The sequence below is a fragment of the Neomonachus schauinslandi genome, chromosome 10, assembly GCF_002201575.2.
Source record: "Neomonachus schauinslandi chromosome 10, ASM220157v2, whole genome shotgun sequence".
In the NCBI taxonomy this organism is placed as follows: Eukaryota; Metazoa; Chordata; class Mammalia; order Carnivora; family Phocidae; genus Neomonachus; species Neomonachus schauinslandi.
In genome coordinates this window covers 40,111,022-40,126,589 of record NC_058412.1, presented here as the reverse complement: position 1 = coordinate 40,126,589, position 15,568 = coordinate 40,111,022, and the positions used below count along the sequence as shown (strand labels likewise).

Sequence of the window (15,568 nt, the reverse complement as noted above, 5' to 3'; positions counted from 1 at the left end):
AGGCTTGTAGTTCTAGTGTTATGAATCAGAGTGTGCATTTTAACAATTTCCTCATGCATATGAAAGCTCCAGGAGCAGTGTTTTAGGATTTAGTCCTCAACTCCTATTTTTCCCTTTGATTGTTTCTTGTTTTGGTTTTTGGTTTTGGCGTACCTAGGCTGTATTTCTCAGATTGCCTGCATTAAAATTACCTGTGTTTTGAACAAGCTCCCCTGGAGATATTTTGCATACTCACGCATGAAAAACATTGATCTCAATACTAATTGCAATTCTTTTTATCCTTCCAAATCTAGACCAGTATGGTCCCCAAATCAGTGGCATCTGCAGCATCTAAGAACTTGTTAGAAATGCAAATTCCTGGATCCCACCCCAGCTACTTGAAGGCCAGGCATTTTCACTTCTCTGATTCAGGTCCTTAGTTTGGAAGAAATGAGTAACTTTGTGGGTTTTCCTTAGGGCTGAGCAAATTCAGCACTCCCTAGTTCTTAAGTCCCTTACACTGGTCCCACTTCCCCAGTTCTTTTGCTCTACTTTTCATTTTTCTTTTGCTGACCCTCCTCTTTCCAGGAGTGAGAATGGCTTTTCACACCTCAGAGAAGGATGTCAAACTGAAAAATATTGAAGAGCAGGTGGAAAACCCTGCCCTTGCAAGACTGAACAGTATAACAGCAAAGGGAAGACTGAGTTTTGTAGTACCCACCGAAAATGAATCTGACACACAGTTCCTGACATTCAGGCACACTACAAAAGCTCAAGAGAGAACAAGAAAACAACAGCAGCCTATAAAACTAGAGCCTCTGGTAAGTTCAAAATCCAGCATTTAGCCAATTTTGGCTAGACAGGAGCTTGAAAAATTCCTATGGGGGATGGTCATTTCCAGACTCTTAATTAACAAAGAAGGAATGAAAGCCTAAAAGTTAAGACTTGTTTGTGAAGCTGTAAACACTGTGAACATTTATTTAAAAAAAAAATACTGAGTTTTAGGCACTGTTCAAGGTGGGGGGGGATACAGTTGTGAACAAAGTTTTCTAGCAGATAAATCCTCTTTAGGATTATGTACAATATATATACTTAATTATTGAAGTTGTAAGGCTCTTTGAGATATTAGGGTACCATTAAATACTTGTACCTTCAAGAAGAGTAATATATATGTTACATACATATAGTTATTTCAATTTATTACTTTTAAAGTAAATGCCTAGTATCCTAAAAATTTTTGTGCATGTCTGAAAATACTTAATTTTAAGAATCCATTTGTGCCCTTGGATAATTCTAAATCCATGGAAAGGAGCAGTGAACATGCATAAAGTAAAAAGTGAAGGTTATCACTCCCACCCTGGGACATTACTTACTGCTGTTAGCGGTTGCCCTTTAGGCTGTTTATATGTTTATTCAAGTGTGTGTGTATAAACATATATAACTTTAAAATAAGATTATGGAATACATGCTGATTTTCAAAGTGAAATAAACATACAGAAGTTTTTCCAATCCCTGCTTAACAAGCTACCTTTTCTAACAGCACCACTGTATTTTGTTGCATGGGTAACCAATTAACTGGTGTCCTATTGATGGAAATTCAGCTTATTTGCTATTTGTTTTGTTACTGTTTTTATTTTGTGATTACAGATAATGCTGCATGGGATGGGCTTGCTTTTGTACATACAAAGATGGATTCCTGGAAGTGTCATTTTATAGGTCACAGACTTCGGTACACTTCTAATTTTGAAAAATATTGCTCAATTGCTGTTGAGGTTTAACCAGTTTCTACCTACAGTGTGGAAGAGGGCCCATTTGCCCACATCTTCGCCAAACCTGACCCTCAGTTCTTTTCTTTTTGCTAGACTGACAGGTTAAAATGGCATCACATTGTTGTAATTTGCATCTTATTAGTGAAGTGTATTTTCATTCATTCATTGGCATATTACTGTATTGTGGATTCTGTTCATAACCTTTGCCCACTTTAACATTAGATTGTTGGGGCACCTGGCTGGCTCAGTGGGTGGAGCATGCCACTCTTGATCTCAGGGTTGGGAGTTCAGGCCTGCGTTGGGTGTAGAGATTGCTTAAAAACTTTAAAAAATCAGATTGTTAACCTTTTCCCCTATCAGTTTATGAGTTTTAAATATATATATATATATATTATGAGTATTAACCCTTATCCCATTGTTTTTCAAACTTCAGTACTTATTCATTTTGAAGGAAAACAATCTTGAGCATCCATAGTTCTGATCTGTTGTTTTTATTTTTAGGTTGCTTTATGGCACTGACCCCTGCTGTCTCTTCTAGGGAGTTCATTCCCTGTGCCTCTACTGCATGTGTGGGGCATCAGGGCCTACCTATCATTTTTCTCCCATGGACTTAGTATGAAACCTTTTACATTTATTTCTCTGTAACATATTTACCTTCACTTGGCAAAAGTGTAACCCCTTTATGATTAAATTTGTTCTGTTTGTCTTCAGTGCAATTAATTGTGCATATTGAATGTTTATCATGTACCCACTATGCACCAGGCTTTGGGCCGTGCTCTGGGAATATAGCAGTGAACAAAACAGACAAGATTCCTGTTGACATTCTAGTAACCCTAAATAAATAGACTGAACAATGTCATGTAATGATAGGTGTTATTAAGAAAATAATACAGGGAATGTGTTGGAAACAGATGGCAGACTACATTAGCTTGTGTGACTACAAAGGTCTCCTTAAGGAGATGTCATCTGAACAAGTCCCAGACTATAGCCCATATCACCTGCCACACATGTGAATGGAGAAGCCATCGGCTGATTCCAGTCCCCAGACTTTGAGCTGTCTCAGCTGATGCCTTAATGGAGCAGAGGCAAGCTGTCCCCACTGAGTTCTGCCTAAATTGTAGTGGAAGTGTTTTTTTTGTTTTTCTTTTTAAGATTTTTTTTTTTTATTTATTTATTTGAGAGAGACAGAGACAGCGAGAGAGGGAACACAAGCAGGGGGAGTGGAAGAGGGAGAAGCAGGCTTCCTGCCGAGCAGGGAGCCCGATGCGGGACTCGATCCCAGGACCCTGAGATCATGACCTGAGGCGAAGGCAGACGCCCAACGACTGAGCCACCCAGGCGCCCCTGGAAGTGTTTTTTAAGTCACTAGGTTTGGGGCTGTTGTTAGGTATGAAAAGATGAGTAGAGCAATATAACTAATCCATGAATATGGTAGTTCATACAGTATTAAAAATAGTAAGGAATAAAGTGAAAACTACCTGAATTTCCATCATGCAGAGAGAAAGTAGCTTTGTATTCAAGTGACTGATTTCATGTGTATGGGTATCTGTAGTTTGATTTGTTTATATAGTGTTAATACTATGGTATGTTCTTTTTGTGACTGCTACCCCTTCTCTCCATCCCCTTCATTTTCCTCTTCGCTCTTCCTACCCCTCCCGCCTCATTCCTCCTTTCTTTCCCTTCCTCCCTCCCACCCCCTTTCCCTCTTCTGTTCTTTTTCTTTCACATTTTTTCCTTCACATTCTCCCATCTCCGAGCCCCTTGTCTATGGTATCTAAGGTCAGCAACAATCTAGTGTATATCCCTTCTTGCCTTTCTCCACACTCAGTTTTATACAAATGGATAAACACACACGAAATACATATTTAGACTTACGGACATTTGTCTTAAAACATATTATAAATGTAAATATAGTACTCTACATGTTGCTTTTTACATCTAAATATACATTGTGGGACTTCCTCAAGGTCAGATGATATTTCTTTCTTTCTTTTTTTAGAGAGAGAGAGTGTGAGTGTGTGTTTTGGGGGGGGGGGAGCGGTAGGCTGGAGAGAGACAGGGAGAGAGAGAATCCCAAGCAGGCTCCACACCCAGCCCACCACACCCACCCTGGAACCTGACACCAGGCTCAATCTCATGACCCTGAGATCATGACCTGAGCGGAAATCAAGAATCAGAGGCCTAACTGACTGAGCCACCCAGAGGTCCTTCAGATGATATTTCTGTAACATTTTTTTTAATGGTTGCCTATCCCATTAAGGTATCGCATTGCACAAATATTCCATAATTTATTAAATCATTCTCTTTTGGCACATTTGTTTTACAAATATTTACAGTGGTGCAGCAAAATCATTGTATTATCCATCCTGACTGGTGCTTATATTCTTGTGGGATAGAGTTCCATGATTGGTATTGTTGGGTTGGAGAGAGAAAAAATATATCTATGTAATTTTATTTGATTCAGACACATTTTACTTGGGGACCAGTTTCTCAAACCAGTGCCTATGTGTTGCCTAAATTAAATTTCACTTTCACCCTTTCCTAGGTTTTCCTGTAATATCTTCCAGCCTTTTGTTGCCTGATTGGGAAGGCTGAAACTGCATGCTCACACAGGCTGCTGCTAATCATCTCCCATGTGATTAGTGGTAATGGATCCTGTTCTTACCGGATTGCAGCGTTCTCTTTGTATTGGACTTTTGTTTTCTCTCCGTTGACCACCATTTTATACTCATTCTGTTGACAGCATTTCCCCACATTTTCTTCCATTTTACTCTTCTTTATTTTTGTACTTTACATTTAAAAATTTCGTTCATGTGAACTTTTAAATCTGATGTGAGGAAAGGGACTACATTTTCTTCAAAATGTTTTGCTAGCACCATGTTTTTCACCCCTAAATTAAAACACCACCTTTATCATGTATAAAATTCTCATATATGGTGAGACCTTATTACAGATTCTTGATTCTTTTCTCTACTGATCTAACCACATTGTTTTGGTGACATTGGCTTTGTAGCTTTGTTTTGATAAGTAGAAGACAACTGCTTCCTCACTATTCTTATTTTTTATATATCCTCTGTTTTAGATAGTTATCCTTCCATATAAACTTTAACATTTGTCCTTCTTAGTTAAGTAATTCATTTTAAAATGTACAGAAGTTGCACAGTTAAAGTCTATTTCCTCCCACCATCCCTCATCCATCCAGCTTCCTTCTCTAGAGGCAACCAGTCCAACGATAAGAGTGCTGTATATGCTTTCAGAGATGTATTACAATTTTATAAGCCTAAAACTACCGTACTAAACAAACTTTCCTGCCCTTTGCTTTCTTCATTTAATACGTAGCTTGGAGATCATTTTATATCAGTTCAAGAAGTTTTTTTTATATCAATTTTCTTTATAGCTCATAATATCCTATCATAGATGAATGTGCCATAATTTATTTAGCAAGCCCCAAATTTATAGATTAGGTTTTTAAAATAGTATTTTTATGACAACAGTGTTACAGTGAATAATCTTGGACATATCTTATACATGTGAGCTGCTATCTGTAGGCAGACTTCCTAGAGATGGAATTGCCAACTCAAAACATATGTTCGTTTGTAATTTTGGTTAGTAAATGTTGCTTCAGTAATACAAGAAAAATGCTATCTCAGAGTAGTTTTAATTTAAATTTCTTTTTTGAATAAGGTTGAACATCTTTTCATATGTTCAGGAGTTATTATTTTTCTATCTGTGAAATGTATGAATCTCATGTCTTACTTTCTAATTGGGAAGTTGGTAGTTTTCTTATTGATTTGCATGAGCTCTTCATATATTAGGAAATAAACCCTTTATCTGTGATAAGCATGATAAAAGTTTCAAGTTTTGTTTTAATTCCTAATTTTTATGCAGTTGAGTAATTTATGTCTTCTGAGTTTTATGGAATACTTAGGCCCTACATTTAGCAAGATTGTAGAGATAAAATTATCTAGTGATGTCATGGATACATTTCTTTAAAAATTACTTTAAGATTATTTTTATTATTTTTGTTATTTTACATTTAAATCTTTGATCTATTCATAATTTTTCCCATTGTAATGAATGAGATGATCCAACTTTTTTCCTAACAACTACCCAGTTATTTCATTATCATTTATTGAATAATATTATTTTCCTAAAATTATCACCTTTATTGTAGGCTCAGTTCCCTTTTAGATTTTGGGATCCATTACTGGACTTTCTATTCTGATTCATTGATCTGCTTTCCTATTCATGTGTCCAGAATACACAGTTTTAATTATTGTAGTTTTATAACATTTTAATATCTGGCAGGGCTGGTCTTCATTGATCACTCTTTTTTCCCCCCAGAACTTTTGTGGCTATTCTTTTTAATAATTTTTATGTATTAAATTTAGGGTCAGATTGTCTAATCTCCAAGACATCCTGTCAGGATCATGTTAAATTTATAGATTAACTTAAAATTGACTTTTATTATAATTAATTTTCCAAGTCAAGAACAAAATAGAATTTTATTTGTTTGCTTCTTCTTCCATGACCATCATGAGTGTTTTAAAGTCTTCTTCATATGACTTTTACTTATTTCTTATTAAGTTTATGAACAGGTTTTATTTCTGGATGCTAATTTTGTGCTAAGTGTTCTGTTTATTCTCTCAGGTGCTTCAGGCAAACAATAAAATCATCTGATAATAATGACACTTTTGCCACCTTCTTTCCGAGTTTTATATTCATACTGTGTCTTTGGACTATTGCATTGGCTAATACCTGTAGAATATTAGATATGATAGTGAGGACAGTAGACATTTTTTGTCTTTCTCCTGAGATTAGTAGGAATATTTCTAAGTGTTCCCCCTTTAAGCATGATATTAACCATTGAGATTTTTAAGGAAGTATCTATCCTTTCTTGATTAATGTTTTTATCAAAAATAGATTTTTATTAAAAAAATCATAAATAGGGGCACCTAGCTGGCTCAGTCAGAAGAGCTTGCGACTCTTGATCTAGGGCTCATTAAGTTCAAGCTCCGCGTTGGGTGCGGAGATTACATAAACAAACAAACAAACAAGCTTTAACAAAATCAAATAGATTTTTATCAAAAATAGTTTAATTTTATCAAATGCCTTTTTGACATATATGGAGATGAGCATGTTATTTTTCCCACAATTAGCATTTGGCATTTCCTTATACTTTTGCAGGTTTTGTTTTTCATTCTCTGTGAGATTTTATAGTTTGCTATAATAAGGTCCTGTGTTTTTCTTGTTAAATTCTTAAATATTTCAACCTCAGTTTTTTATTGTGATCCAGTTTCTGTTTATTTTTAATACAGAGAAAAGCAAATGGATTTTGTCTGTTTACTTTGTAACCAGAAACCTCAGCAATATTCTTTTAAATCCTTATAGTTACTTCAGTAGTTAGGCTTTTATTTTTAATGTATATAATAAATATCATTGATAGATAATTTTGCCTTTCTTTCCTAGTGTTTACACCAGTTACTTTATTTTTTAGAGTAGGAGTCACTATGGCCCATGGGTCAAGTCCAGTCCTATAACCTGTTTTTGTAAATAATGTTTTATTGGATCACGGTGATATCCATTTATTTTCGTATCGTCTAAGGCTGCTTTGGTGCTGCAATGGTAGAGTAGTTCTGACAGAGACCATCTGGCCCACAAAACCTAACATATTTACTGTCTGATCCTTTACAGAAAAAGTTTACTGACCCCTGTTCTAGATGCTTCCATTTGAGAATTGAAAAACGAAGTTGGTAGTGAAAATAGCGATCTTGTTCTTGATTTTCATAATGGCTTTAGGTTTTTACTATTTAGGGTGATTGAGGTTTGCTGCTGATTTTGCTAAATAGTTATATTAAGAAGTTTTCCTCTGTTTCTATTATTATGAAAATTTCAAATATACAGAAAGATATAAAGAGAAGTATAGTAGACAAGTATATGTATTCCAAGTTAATAATACTGAATTTTGCTTAGCTTGATTTAATATCTATTTTTAAAGGAATGTTACAAATACATTTCAGATACCTTTTGTACCCCATTTTAGTCTCAATGCCCTCTCTCCTTGCTTGGAGATGATCACTATTATGGTTTATATGAATCTATCTAATTTTTTGTATTTTTGCCAGTTTATTTGAAAAAATCAATTTCTCCCAACATTTTACTATAAAGAGTTTCAAATATACAGAAAAGTTGATATAATAGTAAAATGAATACTTATATACCATCTACCTAGATTAAAAAATTGTTAGTATTTTACCATATTTGCTTTCTTTCTCTTTCTATATATACATATTTGCTTGTTGCTTTGTTATTAAAAAGTAAATTGTAAGGGACTTTTTTTTTCTTAAAGATTTTATTTATTTATTTGACAGAGACACAGCGAGAGAGGGAACACAAGCAGGGGGAGTGGGAAAGGGAGAAGCAGGCTTCCCACTGAGCAGGGAGCCCGATGCGGGGCTCAATCCCAGGACCCTGGGATCATGACCTGAGCCGAAGACAGACACTTAACTGACTGAGCCACCCAGGCGCCCCTGTAAGGGACTTCTTGAAGCTGAAATGAAAAGGCACTCTAATTAGTAACAGGAAAACATGAAAGTATAAATCTCACTGGTAAAGGTGAATATATAGTAAAATTCAGAATAATCTGATGTGAAGGTGGTGGATTAATCACTTATTTATAAAACTAGTTAAAGGTTAAAAGACAAAAGTAGTAAAAATACAGCTGCAATACTTCGTTGTGAATACATAAGATAAAAAGATATAAATTGTGTTATCAAATATTGATGGGGGTTCCCCTTTCTCCACATTCTCACAAACACTTGTTTCTTGTCTTTTTGATAATAGCCATTCTGACAGGTGTAAGGTGGTATCTCATTATGGTTTTGATTTGCATTTCTCTGATTAGTGATGTTGAGCATCTTTTTCATATACTTGCTGGCCATCTGTACATCTTGTTTGGAAAAAATGTCTATACAGATCCTCTGCCCATTTTTTAATTGGATTATTTTGTTTTTGCTATTGAGTTGTATGAGTTCTCTATATATTTTGGGTCTTAACCCCCTATCACTATATGATTTGCAAATACTTTCTGCCACTTGGTAGATTGCCTTCTCATTCTGTTGTTGGTTTCATTTGCTGTGCAGAAGCTTTTCTCCCCCTTCTTACCTTGTGATTCTGGTCTGTATTCCTTTTCCACACGGTTATATAGCTGAGATCCTCCCACCCCCATCTATGTGTTTTTCCTTTCTTCAGTGAGTGGCTCAAGAGGGATTTTTAGCCAAAACCAAATGTAATTTACACACACTTGAAAGTTTAACAGCTGATTCCTGTGCTTATTCCCAAGCTTTTTTTTCTCACTCCAGTTGTAAGAGATTAGCTATCATGCTAAAATCATAATGCTTAGAAACTTAAAGCCATTATGGTGAATTCCTTGCATTAGTGTATCATGTTGAATGCTGGATTTTATTGCCTTAATCTGAAATTTGATCAGCCTAATATAATGCCACAATTTCTATTTATTTATTTATTTATTTATTTATTTATTTATGCCACAATTTCTTCTGGCTCTTCAATCAGTTATGGCTATGGGAATTGATTAATGACTTTCAGGTAGAGTGTGAGGATTGTACAGTCCTTCCCACAATAACTGTTGTAATGAGTGGTAGGGGTTTGTAATGCACAATTACTGGATATGTGATTTCATGCTTCTGAGCCTTTTCTGTCAGAACCTTACTCCTAGAAGTATGCACTGGCAATTAAGGGACAGAATTAATAGAAACCGAATAGAAAAGTCTTAGTCTAGTGATGGACCATGGCCAGTCCATGATGATAACTACCATACTGATTGTGACTTCGATAGGAAATTAGTCCAGGGAGATCAATTTCCAACAGGAATAGAGTCAAAGTGAAGAATAAGACGAATTCATGTTAATATTAAAAAGATTAATATGTCTTTTTATTCCCCAAAGCCAGTGCTAAAAGTCTACCAAGATCATAAGAGGCCAGAATACATATATGAGCAGAACCGACTTCAGTTAGTCACTTCTGGAATCACAAAACCTCCAAGAAGAGAGGAAAGTTCTGCCAAAGTATCTATTCAGTTTCCTGAACAGCAAGTTCGTGTGGTGAAGAAAAAACAGGTATACTATAAAATACTTAATTGAGTCTTTCACTTTAATTTTAGTTTCCTACAGCATTGCTAACATGCTTTTAACTCATAAGAATAGTTGCAAAATTTTTCTCTATCAGGTTACACAATGTATTTGGGGAATACTGTACTTCTCAGTTCTTATTCCAGGAAATTTTAGGCAGTAGAGGAAAATCATAAAGGAAAACTTACAGCATCTATTCAGTGCCCTCTGATCTTCTCTTGCATATTAAAAGAAGACATAATAGTGTTTTCAATTTTATTTTACCTTTTATGAAATTTTCATCATTATTACCCAGAATGACAGTCTTTGAAGACCTTGGTGAAGGGCAGTAAAATAGAAACTAAACCAGCTAGGAAAACAACTTCTGTAATTGGTGAGCTGTAGAGTGGGAAGTTGCCTTGAAAGGAATACGTGAACAGTAGCTCTGGGGAGAAATCACCAGAGTACGGCTTTCTATAAATACCTGTAGATAATTAGACAGAGAAGTAGAAGTGGGAGAAAATGTGGACACACTCACAATAAAAATGCCAGTAGAGCTGAGAATTCTCTGAGCTTTTTACTGAGAGGATCCTTCGAGACCTGTTAAACATTTCAGTGCTAGTGTCTTTCAGGCTTTGGGCTAGAGTACTAGAGAGGAAGAGATGAAGACAGGTTCCATCCTTGAAGACTGCAGAATTTGATGGTGGGTAGATGGACAAGTGAGTCTCAAACTCAGTGGGGTGCAATCAGAGCTCTCCGTTGGTCATTTAAGGTACAAAACTGTGGCGAACTGAACAGAAGAGAATGCTTGCACCTGGTGGTGAGGGGAAGGGTCAGTGGAGGAAACGCCACTGTAGGGACTGGCACTAGGCTGGGAGGAATGAATGGCAAGTTAATAAGGCAGATCAGGTGGGAGAGCGGTGGGTTTGAGAAGCTGGCTGGAAAGAGGCTCACTGTGGGTGTGGGTGAGATCACCCTCAAAGAATATTACATGCTCAATTGTATGAAATTATAAAGCCTCAGTTAATTTCATTTCTGTGAAATAGGAAAGGAGAACAAACTATCTTAAGTAGGACCAAGAAAGTTCTGAGTGCCCATAAATTAGTTTATTTGGTATAAAGTGGGCATCATGATCTTGAATTTAAAGGGGAGGAATGAAATTGTGCACATCTGGGATGAAGGGAGGGGGCTAAAAGGGAATGTTAAATTGTGTGTTATGCCTGGTTATAGCTATAACTAAGTGAAGAATTCAGCAAGAGTTAGGGGTTAAAGGGAAATGTAGAAGAAAGGGGATGTTCCATATAAAAGGAGGAGGGTGTTTATTCTGAGAAGAGGGTCATTTCGGGGGGATATTGATTTCTCAGAATGAGTTTAGAATGGAAATGTACCAATGAGGATGCCCTGGGAGATAAAAGAAGGCAGTTGGAGGCATTGCTTCTGGTAATTAAGGAAGATTGACTTAACAAATTGGACTGGACATCCATCATAGAGAACACTACAGGTGTTCTATACTTTATAAATAAATGCTTCCTGGGGCACCTGGGTGGCTCAGTCGGTTAAGCTCTGCCTTTGGCTCAGGTCATGATCTCAAGGTCCTGGGATTGAGCCTCGCTTCAGGCTCCCTGCTCAGCGGGGAGCCTGCTTCTCCCTCTCCCTCTGCCCCGCCCCCCACTCGTGCACCTGCTCGAGCGCACACACTGTCTCTCTCAAATAAATAAATAAAATCTTTAAATACATACATACATACTTCCTTCATTCTCTTTCCACCACCCCCACAAAATCTGAACTTATGTGCCTGCTTAAATTGAAACACATCTTTGCACTGAGTTACATAAGTGGAAATAAGTATTCAGATGAAAATATATAGGCCTATTGTTGAAGAAATCTTGCACTTAGAAGGCAGTAAAACTTTTTGAAGGATATAATAAAGAAAATACATGCATTTTCTGTTAAAATATTAATACTCTAGTCCCATAAAAATATTAAGGGACTGTTGACTACAGCCCTTGTTGAAACATTGGGACAAGACAATGTGTATTTTCTCTGGCTTAGGGGTATCTGGCTTGGCCTATTCTTTTACATAAGAAAACAGTGTTGCTGCTGCTGTCCCTGGCCATTAAGTAAAAAAAGCACATTGTATCTTTTGAGTTCAAAGATGTATTTTCTCTGGCTCTAAACTTTCTAGGATTTTTGTCTGAAACTCCTGTTCACCAGGGCATATTTAATGAGAGATGGAGAATGATGGGACCTGTGAATACAAATTTCCTGGGAACATTGTTCCATAGAGCTTGTGGTAATCAGTCTCTCATGGAAATGGCAACCCCAGGGCACCTGGGTGGCTCAGTTGGTTAAGTGTCTGCCTTCGGCTCAGGTCATGATCTGGGGTCCTTGGATCAAGCCCCTTGGATCAAGTCCTCAGCGGGGAGCCTGCTTCTCCCTCTCCCTCTGCCGCTCCCCCTACTTGTGCTCTCTTATTCTCTTTGTGAAAGAAAGAAAGAAAGAAAGAAAGAAAGAAAGAAAGAAAGAAATGGCAGCCTCTGTTAGTTATGCTAACAGGCAATAAAGATATCATTCATATATTTACATCAGTTAATCAACAAAGCAGGTCTGCGATAGTGATTCTTTTGTCTTAATGCCAGTTGCCCTTCTACTGGTGAGACCAGGTGATGACTGTTGGGAGTTAGTGTCAAATTTCCTGAAACATGGTTATCAACCTCCTCCTCAGGAGGAGGGGGTATGTATGATGCTGCCCCAGAGTTTGCTGAGGAGGAACAAAGGAGTGTGAATGGCACTGAGAACACAGACAGTGGAACTGGGGGATTAGAGCAAAGTTCAAGTGTGTGAACATGGCGGGGACTTAGCTTTGGTGCTCCAGTGGCAGTCCACAGCATCTGCAACTCCTGCGAGCAGGTTAGAAATGCGGGATCTCAGGCTCCACCCCAGACTGACAGACAGAATCTGCATTTTAACAGGACACCTAGGTAATTCACATGCACATTTAAATGTGAGAAGCGCTGGTCTACAGAATAGGCAATCATGAGTTTGTAGCATGAATGCTTCTCCAAGGCTATTATTATATAATGATCCCCGATACTCAATGTAACCACCCCTTACCTTCACTAAAAAGAAGTTTATTATGAGCTATGATAACAGCTGTTTAAGATGTCACTCACTGAAAAGCATTAAGGTCCTCAGAACTAGGTGAGGGGTTTGAGGGGAGAGGCCACAGTCAAGATAGATGCAAAGCAACTGAGCAGCAAGAGTGCTGGGCTCCCGAGAACCCCGGAGAGCTGGTAATATTTTGATGTAATAAACACAGAGTTAAAGGAGAGAGGGTGACAATGGGAGCGATGCTGGGGGGTTGGGAAAGGGGATGGACCCCTGGATAAGGAGGACTGGGAAGGAATATATCCCTGCCTTATAATAATTTGAATTTTTCTGTTCAAAAATGTTTACCTTTCAACCCGGACATCTTAAGCAGTATGGTAACTAGTGCTTGAGGTTAATACTTTGTCATTTTTTTATACTTTGTTTTTTGCAAAAACTCATATTTTTAAAAATTGGCTTTGTTTAGATCCAGCGGCCCTCTACTGAGATGTTCGCTCCCTCTCCTAAACTGTCACGTACCGGTATTGGAAGAAGAGGTCTCTATGGGACTAGCTCCTCAGCGTACCCTAAATACACATTCCATGACCGGGAAGAAGTCATTAAAGCCAACATTCGTAATCCCTTGCAAATCATTAAAATAATACGTGAAAATGAACATCTTGGATTTCTTTATATGATCCCTGCAGTGCCAAGGTCTTCCATTGAATATGATACATATAATCTCAAGTGAGTTCTCTTTTATAAAACAGTGTATTCAACAGTAAAAGTTTCAATTAAGATTGTGAATGTTATCCATAATTGACTGGGCATTAATGATAAATGTCAAATACAATTTTGGTTATCATCTGATGACAAATGAATCTTAATCACAACAATGTTATTTATCTTTTCCATTTAGCTTTCCTTTACTTGTAGACATTATTTTACAGAGTCGTGCACTGTTATGCCTCTTCTATGTTTATATTATATAATGCCATCTATTTTTAATCAGTATTCCAGAGATAATTTTGATATTTTGTGATTCCTGAGAAAAAAAGATGGCAATGTATAAAAAGTAGGTACATGATTTGCTTTACATGTTATTTCAACTTTCCTTAGTAGAGATAAGATTTTTTTTGAGAAATAAAAGGAGCTTGATAACTTTAAGTATTTATATAGATTAATAACACACACACATACTCTTTATTATTACTACACACATTTGTTTCTGAAATAATTAGAAGAATCATACAAATGTGAGTCTGTGAATTGCTTTTTTTTTAAAAGATTTTATTTGAGAGAGAGAGAGAGCAACAGAGATAGAGAGAGCACGAGTGGGGAGGAGAGGGAGAAGCAAACTCCCCGCTGAGCAGGGAGTGACACAGAGCCCCATCCTAGGACCCTGGGATCATGACCTGAGCCCAGGGCAGATGCTTAACAGACTGAGCCACCCAGGCGCCCCTATGAATTGCTTTAAAATTCAGCACAATAGGCAGTAGAATTTAAAGATGATACTGGCTTTCCTCCATTGTTGTTTAGTTGTGTGGACAACAGCTGTTGAGACAGTCTTTCCTGGGAAGATGATAGTGGTTTAGCTTTACCACCAAATTCCCATTCTCTGTTGCATGGGAAGAAAAAAGAACTCATTAAGAATTCTCTTACTCTCCCTTATGCAGCACTGTAGTTTTGACTGAGTCAGGTAACACTGAGGACAGCTCTCCTACTGGCAAAAAGAGGGAGAAAAGAATAACATTTTAATCAAATTTTTAAATGGTAGATTTATTATAAATCTGAAAGAGCTTAATTAGAGTGAGAAATAATTTGAAGAAAGAACAGAGATGCTTATAAGAATCCAATCCTTCGGCAAAATGTACTGATTACCCACTCTGTAGCATGAACTGTTCTAGGTACTAGAGATACATTATTGAACCATCCAGATCAAAATTGTTGCCCTCGTGGAGCTTACATTTTAGCGGAAGGAGACAATAATAAACAGTATCTGAGTAAATTACAGAGAAGCTAGATGGTGATAAGTATTAGAGAAAAAAGAGAGTAAGCAAAGGAGATTGGGAGTTCTGGGGAAGAAGTTGTGAATTAACTGGATGTCAGGGTAGGCCTCATTGACAAGCTGCCATTTGAATAAGGACTGGAAAGAGAAGGAGTGAATGATGTGCTGGTGGGGAAAAGAGCATTCCAGACAGCAGGAAAGTGAATACATATATCCCAAGGCAGGAGCCTACCTGGCATAGTCAAGAAGAAAAGAGAAGGCTCGTGTGACCACAGTAGAGTGAATGAGAGCTAGGGAACAGATCATGAAGGGGCTTGCCAGCCATTGTATGAACATTAGCTTTTACTCAGAAAAGTGGAGAACCAGGGACAGACTTCAAGCAGAGAAGTGTTATGATCTGAGTTACATTTTGAAAAGGACTGCTCTGGGGCGCCTGGGTGGCTCAGTCGGTTAAGCGACTGCCTTCGGCTCGGGTCATGATCCTGGAGTCCCGGGATCGAGTCCCGCATCGGGCTCCCTGCTCGGCGGGGAGCCTGCTTCTCCCTCTGACCCTCCCCCTGCTTGTGTTCCCTCTCTCGCTGTGTCTCTCTCTGTCA

General features: G+C 37.5%; 1 protein-coding gene across 1 annotated transcript in view; it reads left to right on the top strand.

Moving 5' to 3' along the window:
• Positions 1 to 460: 460 nt before the first annotated feature.
• Positions 461 to 15,568, top strand: part of DNAH6 (dynein axonemal heavy chain 6) — a 214,859-nt gene continuing 199,751 nt past the window's right edge. The window contains exons 1-3 of the mRNA XM_021697409.1: positions 461 to 800; positions 9,716 to 9,886; positions 13,452 to 13,711. Of these exons, the coding sequence (XP_021553084.1) occupies positions 576 to 800; positions 9,716 to 9,886; positions 13,452 to 13,711 (656 nt within the window). The 5' untranslated portion in view covers positions 461 to 575. The remainder of the gene's footprint in view (positions 801 to 9,715; positions 9,887 to 13,451; positions 13,712 to 15,568) is intronic.